This window comes from Corvus brachyrhynchos, unplaced genomic scaffold (genome assembly GCF_000691975.1).
Source record: "Corvus brachyrhynchos isolate BGI_N302 unplaced genomic scaffold, ASM69197v1 scaffold949, whole genome shotgun sequence".
NCBI classification, from domain to species: domain Eukaryota; kingdom Metazoa; phylum Chordata; class Aves; order Passeriformes; family Corvidae; genus Corvus; species Corvus brachyrhynchos.
In genome coordinates this window covers 7,849-16,844 of record NW_008239807.1, presented here as the reverse complement: position 1 = coordinate 16,844, position 8,996 = coordinate 7,849, and the positions used below count along the sequence as shown (strand labels likewise).

Here is an 8,996-nt window from a genome sequence, read left to right as displayed (position 1 = left end):
GTAGCTCCTTGTGCCAATGACAGTGACATGTATGACGGCTGAACAGTCTCACAAGCAAAATACTGAAAGATTTCTAAACGACTGCTTAATAATGCTTTTATAGATCTTTGTCAGTTGTATTTAGTATTCCATTAAAAATTCAGGCAAATTTTAGATTATTAGCTTTTTAGATCCACTGTAAGCCACTTTTACCTTCAGAATAGTCGTTTAATGGCAGTAGGGTTTTTTGTGCTTCAATATTGTTTTGTAGAACAGCACTTCAAAAATGTGCTTGTGCCAACAAACATTTTAATGATTTCTCCTATTTATGTTTCTAAGATACAGCAAATAAGCGACATCCTGCACTAAGTGATTATTTCAGACATGAAACCAAGTTTTGTTACATCTAATTCCCCAAGTTTTTGAAGATAAAGGAAGTTTTTTGAAGTTAAAGTCATATCTGACTAACTTAGCAGAAAGTATTTCCAATTTACATTTCTGTAAATAATTGTGCATCTAGAATTGAGGAAAAGAAAAAATCTTTTTGTGCCTCTGCACAACAAACACACCACAATTCATTTATGACAAAACACTGCTGGGAATTACTATCATGACCTTAACCAATTCTACTGATACAATGTAAATTACAGTCAAGAGTTCTGACTAGAAACACAACCTCCCAGTTAAAGTCACAGGAACGAGAATGAGGTTTATTAACTTCCAGAAGAATATCTGGTTTGCATAGCAGAGATTGCTCCTTTACATAAAAGGGTTATTGGTAAATTAGCACGATTCTTTCAGCTGTATACATTCCTCATGTTCCACGTGAGCTTTAATAAGCTATCCCCAGAAATTGGCTGCATCCAAGCTTGACTTAATGTTGTGCATATTTTCTCGACGTTGTTTGGTGTAAATATTTGCCTCCCCTTTTTGCAGCCGCTGTTTCAGAGCAGACTTTTGCTGTTTGGTCAGTTGTCGCTTTATCTTCTGTTTCACCAGCTCCTACAAACAAACACACAATTTGGAATCAAAACTCCTTTAAATCATTTAGCACATGACCTGACAACAGAACTTTTTCAGGACCAACATGAATATTCATGATATTCACCTTGACTGGAGAAATGATCAACAAAGTTTTTCCTTGTGAGAAAATCATAAAATGGCTCAGCTGACTGAAAAAGGAGATTCTCTGGTATGGACAAGGTCTGGATGGAGTGCTGTGTGTGTGCTACACCCTCAGGACTCACAGCACCTAAAGGGGTATGGGCTTATCTGTGCTATTATCTTCTGAGTTATAATAAATAGCATTTTAAATCCTTTTTAATTTTAAAATTAAACTTCAAGTGTGTTTCTTACAGAGATGCTAAAGGACCCACACCTCTCAGTGCAGAACACAGGCCTTCCACCAAAATGTAAAAGCTGGTAATATTGTAGAACATTCCATGTCCAGCAGTAATTATTTGCTTTGTGTTGGTTTTTTTAGCACCCTGATTATTCTGAAGTTTAGATATGCCCCTAAATATGACTGATTCTACTGGAAAACAACAACTCTAACACAAGTGTGGCTAAGAGAAACGGGAAGTTAGCGATTTACAATCCCTCCTCCAGTTTTCCCATTCCATCAAACTGAAGTAGTTCTATGAAATTTCATCTGTTATTTGCACCTCTGCCTCATTCTGAGTTCTGCTCTCCATTGTGATGGCAGTATCTACCCGTAACAAAAACGAAGCCAGGATTTGGTAGACTGTGGCATGGTCCTAACTCAAGTTGCCACACTGATGCCAAGTGTGGCACACACTTGCGTATTTTTTCTTGGAAGAAAAAGAGAAATCAAATTACTTTCATCTGTTTCATCATGGTGGAATCATATTGTGCTGGGAACCTGCTAGAATAAATTCTGCAAGGCAGACACCATTATGACATGTAATCTAATGTAAATTCACCAAATTCTATGCTGAACTGCAGCACTTGGTGGAAACACTCACTAGTCTTTCCATCATCACAACCTACATATGTTGCAAAATTCTCGGTGCTAAGGTAGACATATCACCTACTGCCTAGTCTGGGGTTGAAGAAAAGCACATTAAATTCTGCTGAAAACGTCCTGATTTATGTAATTCAGAAGGTCAAATTCAAATTGCCAAAGAGATTGCTGTTGAATGAGAGTTCACAGAAATCTTTCAGAAAAGAATGTGAAGAAATCTCTAAGAAGACAGGTGAGAAAGGCCAAATTAAACCTAGACTCAAGTATCCAGGTTCAAAATAAAAAATATTAATCGTGGTTAGCAACAGAAATGGATTAACTGATACTGTTAGTGAATTAACATACATTAATATAAATTAGTTATTGGGTAAATGAGAGTTGTTAATGTTGATATGGAGCTTCAGTGAGAGACCAAAAAGCAAAATATGAAGGAGAATGCTGGAAATCACTCCCTGTAAACCGTATCAATCCTATTTTTCTGTAGGAATGGAGAGACAAACTGGAGAGGTAGATGGTAACAGTGTTTTTAAAGATGATTAATACCAGAGTACATTTTCAGAAACAGGTACTAACAGCTATGTGCAATTTAAGGTGGTCTGAGGGTAAACTAGATGACAGCATAACAAAATAATACTTACTGGAGGAATGGTTGAACAGCTCCCAACGCTTCTGACTGATGTGATGCTCTTCGTCCTTGTTCTGTGCCCAGCAACGGGAACGATGCACTCTTCATTACTGAAACAAACAAATCAATGTGTTATTCCATTAGCAAGATAAATATCCTTTGCCTTTATAAGCACCATGTTTGAGTCTTCACTTTCTGGGCTACAACTTGAAAACTCGCAACAGAACATGCAAGTGCTACAAAGTGTTTTATTTTAAATAATCACATTGGTTGTCCAAGACAGGCACTTTGTGAAAGGAAGAATTTGTAGCACAACAGCCACATAAATATAGAGCACAAGAAGAGAAACCTCAGGGCACTAAAACGCTTTAGATCCTGCACAGTGTTTTGACAATCACTTAACTGAAGTGCAAAAGCAAATGAGGAAGAGTATCAGTTTGATCTCTGTATCCACATACAAGGTGGGCTGGCAAACTCAGGAAACAGATTTTCACATACAAGGGGTTAGTCTGAAGGCAAGCAGGAATTTCTAAGTTTGTCAGGAAAGGAATTAAAATCCAGAACAACACACAGTACAATATAGTTGAATGACAGACTGCAAGGAGCTTGTTCTTAATAACTTCAGGTGAGTGAGCAGCGGAACATTTGCCTTTGACACAAATATTTGAATTACACACTTACTCATAAAAGGTCTTTAGAAGTAGTATTTTAACATCAACAACTACTTCACTATCAATATTAGCTGAAATGAAGAAATAGGGGGAAAAATCCACCACAGAAAATAGGCTGGTCTATGAAGTGCAAGACCTATTTTCTCATTAGATACTACAACACAGCTGGACAATCATTATACCAATAGGAAAGGTATTCACAGCAGTATTTTCAAAATAAATTAAGTTTTTAGTCTTCAGTTTAAACAAGGACAGCTGAAGAGCAGTTCTTCTTGAGCTGCTTGAAAGATTTACATTTTTGGGGGGAAGATCCACGCTCCTAGACAGTAAATGTGAATCTTTACCTGTAATGCCTGAATTCCTCATTTAAAGCTGATGAGTTGACCAGCTCAGGGCACTCGTCTTCATTCTCCTTACCCTCACAGCACCCTCCTTGACCTGCCTGATCTTCCAGTTCACCAGCATTTTCAGTTAATCTTTTGCCCTTAGAGGAAGTAATTGCAGAACTCTCTGCATCTTCACTGGACTTCCATGGCACAGCTGGCCCTTCAGCTTTTTCCAAGGCTGAATTCAACTCTGCCATATTCAGTGTTTGTGTATTTTCACTGCTTTCAGCTGCATCAGCCTCTTCCTCACTGCTGCTCACAGTATTGTCGGAGGCTCTGCTTTCAGTGAAATCACCCATTTCACATGTGAAGTCTTCACTGTTTTCTTCATCTTTGCTGAAGAACCTGAGCTCCTTCTCAGCATCTTCTGCAAGTTCTAACACCTCTGTGTTGTCATCCTCGTCAGAACGTGCAGGGTAAAGCAGTTCACCATCTTCCTGCATCTCCTTTGCATAGCCACTGGCAGCAATCTCTTTATCAAGAGAACACTCTCTCCTGTGAAAGAGGAATGTTTTCTTTTAATATGCTAAATTCAATAAACCAAGTTACCAATATACTACATTTTGGATTTAAAATCCTAATCAAGCTAGACTAAAATTACCCACACTATCAATAAAGAAGATATACTCTGTTGAAACACACAAAACACCACGTAATGGTGCTGAGCTTTAGATAAAGTACTACTTAGAATGTAATCCGAGAGAAGAAAACTCTCCAGAAGATGATTCTATCTCCATAACCTGCATTTATGTTTGGTTTTTTTTACAGGAAATCATTTTACTTTAGCAGGAATAACATTTGGATTTAAGTTCAAATCATGCTTAAGCAAACAGATTAATAAAGGGTCTGACATACGAAGGCTGATTACAATGTGAAATTCCTTAGGAAAAGTGCTCAGGATGAAATAAAACTGTTTTCATTGCAACAGTTTCCATCTTAAAATGAGTGAAAAATCAGTTAACTTTTCAGAAGGAGCAAAAGACATTAGGAAGAAAAGTTTAAATGTAATAATGCCTGAGGAGGCAGTCACCCTATTTACAAGCATTTTAAAAATAGTTATAAATGGAAACCCAAGTTAAGCCTCAATATATTAGAATTGTCAAACAGGCTGATTCTGCATCACTGTTAAAATTTCCTGGACATTTAACATTTGGATCAAGATTTCAGATTGATGTCTCTTCCTTGGTTGCAAGAAAATAAAGAAGGCAGCAGAGGATTTTAAAGCACACTTTAGCTTTAGAAAACCACTTACAGTAACTTGGGAGAAAACACAACAGAAATGACAAAAATGTAACTTAAAATTGCACAGTTGGGCCTATTTTTATTTATTTTTTTTTTTATTTCTCCCACAGGCATCTCTCACAGGCATCCATTTTTCTCAGAAAACCAACACTACTGCCATAAGTAGAACAATTCAAACACATCTGGTCATTTCTACCTGATGTCTTTGAATGTTGGGAAGAGCTCGCTCTCGTAGTTGAAGCGTTTCTTGAAGAACTCCCTAATACAGTTAACATCTCTGTCAAAATACCTGTAAAAAATACAGAATTGTACAAATTAAAAATCAGTGAAGGCTATTGCAATGAGAAGCATGGTTTTATTTGAAAATTATTCCTATTAGTGATCCCAAGTGAAAAGGCTAGGAAGAGAAACTGGATGCAGTTTATTTCTGAGCATTTCTTAACAGAACAATATTATTATCTCTGAGAAGCAATTAATCACGTATTTATTCTGCAGAAACATTTCTCCTCATTCTTTGTTGGGAACATTACTTGTGCTTGCAGAAAAGGATTCAGGAAAAGACTTATGGAAACAAGTCATGGTTGACTGTTTGCTGTCACCAACATTTGTCAGATTGACCTCGAAAACACATTTAAATCTAAACCTACCATTCAGCATTTGCATGCGATGTTGACATCATCTGAGGGAAATCTATCAAAGTGGCATGGTCGTCATTATCCAAGATGAGATTAAACTCATTGAAATCCCCATGGATCAGACCATGATTGGCAAGTTTTACAATCAGATCCATTAATTCACTGTAGAGAGCAGCAGGATCTTCCATTTGGTGCACCTGGCACCTGAAAAGTTAAATAAAATATTCTGAACCTTGAAAGACCTCATTTAAAAATACAAATAAAGTACACAAAATACATCTGACAGAATGCCAGGGTAATTCAAGTCAAAAGGGCCCTCAGGTCTCTCTGGTCCAGCATCCTCCTCAAAGCTGAGTCAAATCAGAGACAGACCAAAGCTGAGGGCTTTGTTTAGTTAGGATAGAAAACTTCCAGTTATGGAGAGAGCCTGTGAAACCTTCCCAAGCAACCTGTGCCACTGCCCCTCTGTCCTCAAGAGGAGAGAATACCTCCTTACACCCTGGCTAAACCTCATCTAAACTCACACTCACTGTCTCCCATGGAGCACTGCTGTCATAATGCATTACGTAAATAACAGGGCAGCAAACTTTTTCTCCTGTTTTAGGTAATCTTATCATGTCAGTAGAACCTAAGTCTTCTTGCACTGAAATTCAAATAGGCCATTGCATTTTCTTTTATAAAATCAGATTTTCTAGATTATGTTAGGAAAAGAAGAAAAAGTGAACTTCCACTGCAGACTTCCACAAGAACTTGGTGTTCCACACAATGGATGTGGAATTATTAAACAAATGAAGGTGGGGAGACAAAACACAATCAAGTCTTTTCCACATTACTCTTCAACTGTTATACTTTGGAATTAATTCCCTCTTGATTAAACTTCAGATCTTGAATACTATACAGGAGCGTGGGCTGGTTTGTTCTATTACTAAACACTTTAAATCTTGGGATCGGATCTGGGTTATTGTATATTGTATGAAACAGACAGGCCTTTTGCATTCAAAACCAAACCAACCCTTCACGTACAAACCTCAATAATATTTACTGTTTTTAAAGCTTGGAAAACTCAAGAAAAATAATCTTTCTCAAAGGTGCAAAACCAGATTATACATTGTATTCTCTATAAACAGAGCAGAAGTTCTACAACAGTGAGTTACAAACTCAACTGAATTAAGACAGTAAGGATCACAAACTGGAGCTCAGAACATGACAGATATTATATCCAATACTCTGTAGATAAAGTAACATTTAGAATGTGCAATTTCTGTGTATAAAACAAGGAAAAACCCTAACCCTGTTACTTTTCCTAGGGTTGTTAGGGTCCCTGTAACACAGAGAGTTCAAGCTTCACTACTTACAAAGGATATCCATCAACAAGTTCCATAACAACAGCATGCCTGTTGTAGTCTATGGGCTTTGGAACAGGAAATTCTCTGTCGTGCAAAGCCTGGAAAGAGAAAACACACTGAAAACTTAAAATTAAATAGTTAAGAAAATATTACATATACTGACAAACGCACATCTAAGATAAGCAGTACATATCACTATGATAGCAGCATATATTGCCCCAATCACATGCTTAAGAAGGAAAACAGCCTCACAGCCATTTGAACTTTCACTGCCAAGAAAAATAAAATTCCTAAGTTTAGACACTGAGTGGACTGCCCAAGGTTTAATAACTGTGCATCTGGAAGAAAACCACAACAGGGTGGAGAAATGACAGAACCTTATCCAGTACATTAGCTGGAGAAATCAGCAGCAGATAACTGGAAATAGGGTGTTGGGCATTAGAAAAGAATTCTACATCAAGCTGCTGCCAATACACTCCTGCCTGACTAGTCAAGCTATACTCAGTTGCTGTAAAAACAAAAAGTTCATTCTTAAATAGTAATAATCAGCATTATACCACACTTAAAATTAACCAAAGGTGGCTCATAATATTTTGAAGCTCTCCTGTTTGCCTTTTCTAGCACAAATTTAGTCATTCACTCAATCCAGTCAACTTTTTAATGGGTTCATTCTCTTTTTACTCATTCTGTTGTTACCAGTGAACTTTTCTAAGATAGAAACTTTTCTAAGATAGAGTCCTAAGCTAAAGCAACATAAATACAGTTTTTGTTGCTTAAGTATTATACTATTACTGTTTTTCAGCACTCAATTAATCCTGCCCCAACCCTCTGCCCAGGGAAACGGACCCCCACAATTACATTCCTACGAGTTCTGACCACACAAGGTTTTACCAGTTGGACCACCTAGACCAATACAGAAGTTCTAAATTATGGTGTCAGTTCTCTCTTTCTCTGTTCAGGCCACTGAGAGAATCCATCAAGGTTCTTTTTCAGAAGAACAAGAAAATCATATTTTATGTATATATTACTCTTGGATAGCACAGAAGGAGAAAGGAAAACTAGTTTTTTATTAATAATTAATTTTCAGCTATCATCTTTCATCACTATACAATATCTGTGGTTTTTTAAAGCAAGTAAAAAACCACAGAATTCAAGAGTAGCAGTATATGCTTGGAAATGAAATCTTTTCTCACAGCGCAGAACTAAGTATGCCTTTTTAGATCAAAACACCAGTTTTGATCTGAAAGATTTCTCAACAGCACAGCAACAAGTGAAAGCTTGGTAAAATAAAAAATAGATTAATTTTAAAAAATGACAGCTGTTTCCTAGTTCATGCAATAAACTTGAAAGGAAAAACTGCAGAATTGGTGATATATAGATTGTCTTACCATAAATAATGATGTAAATTTGAAATTCTCTCATGGCACCTGATTCTGTTCCATGTTATTTCCATGGCAAAGCTTATTTTTGGCACTGGGAAGTGTACAAAGCATGTAGCATTGAAAGTTTCTGAAATGTGTACTTTAAGTCCATTAGGGGAAAGAAAAAATGAAGCACAAATCCTACCAGCACTGCAAACACAAACTGATGAAAAGACAGCCTGAGAGGCATCTTCCACTGTGTCCCACCACTGCTGGCACTGTGTGAGTGGCCACCTACCTTCATGTAGGCAAACTCTTTCATTGCTGCTATCCGGGACAAGTACAGCCAGGACATTTTGTGCCTGTGCTTGTGGTAGTCACGTTTGTTTTTCAGGTTGCGGAAGGAGGTTCTCCCCAGCCGGTGCAATTTCAGTGCAAACTGTTGCTCCTCTTCGTTGGCAACAATATAAATATCTAGAAGACATTTATCTTCAGCACAGATCTAAGAAATGAATGATATCTAACAAGCCAGCCAAAAAAGTGCAGTGAAAGTTTGTTACCTCACTCCTCACTGATCCTGACACAAAAGTTCTACCAGAGTTAGCAAAGGCAGCTAATTACATTGTGTGTATAAGAGATCTGAACATGAAGAAATTACTGTTTAAGAGTTCATGGTACTCCAATAGAGAAAATGCTGATGGGATCTGAAGCATCTTTCAGTGTTCTGGTGTTCTTAGCCACACCCTGGAACAGCTTCTCCTTCCTGC

At 37.3% G+C, this 8,996-nt stretch overlaps 1 protein-coding gene across 1 annotated transcript in view; it reads right to left on the bottom strand.

Moving 5' to 3' along the window:
* Positions 1–268: 268 nt before the first annotated feature.
* The window catches only part of RIOK2 (RIO kinase 2), a 10,195-nt gene continuing 1,467 nt past the window's right edge, over positions 269–8,996 (bottom strand). The window contains exons 3-9 of the mRNA XM_017743302.1: positions 8,528–8,703; positions 6,878–6,966; positions 5,535–5,726; positions 5,084–5,176; positions 3,604–4,140; positions 2,602–2,698; positions 269–981 (exon numbers count right to left, since the gene is read on the bottom strand). Of these exons, the coding sequence (XP_017598791.1) occupies positions 820–981; positions 2,602–2,698; positions 3,604–4,140; positions 5,084–5,176; positions 5,535–5,726; positions 6,878–6,966; positions 8,528–8,703 (1,346 nt within the window). The 3' untranslated portion in view covers positions 269–819. The remainder of the gene's footprint in view (positions 982–2,601; positions 2,699–3,603; positions 4,141–5,083; positions 5,177–5,534; positions 5,727–6,877; positions 6,967–8,527; positions 8,704–8,996) is intronic.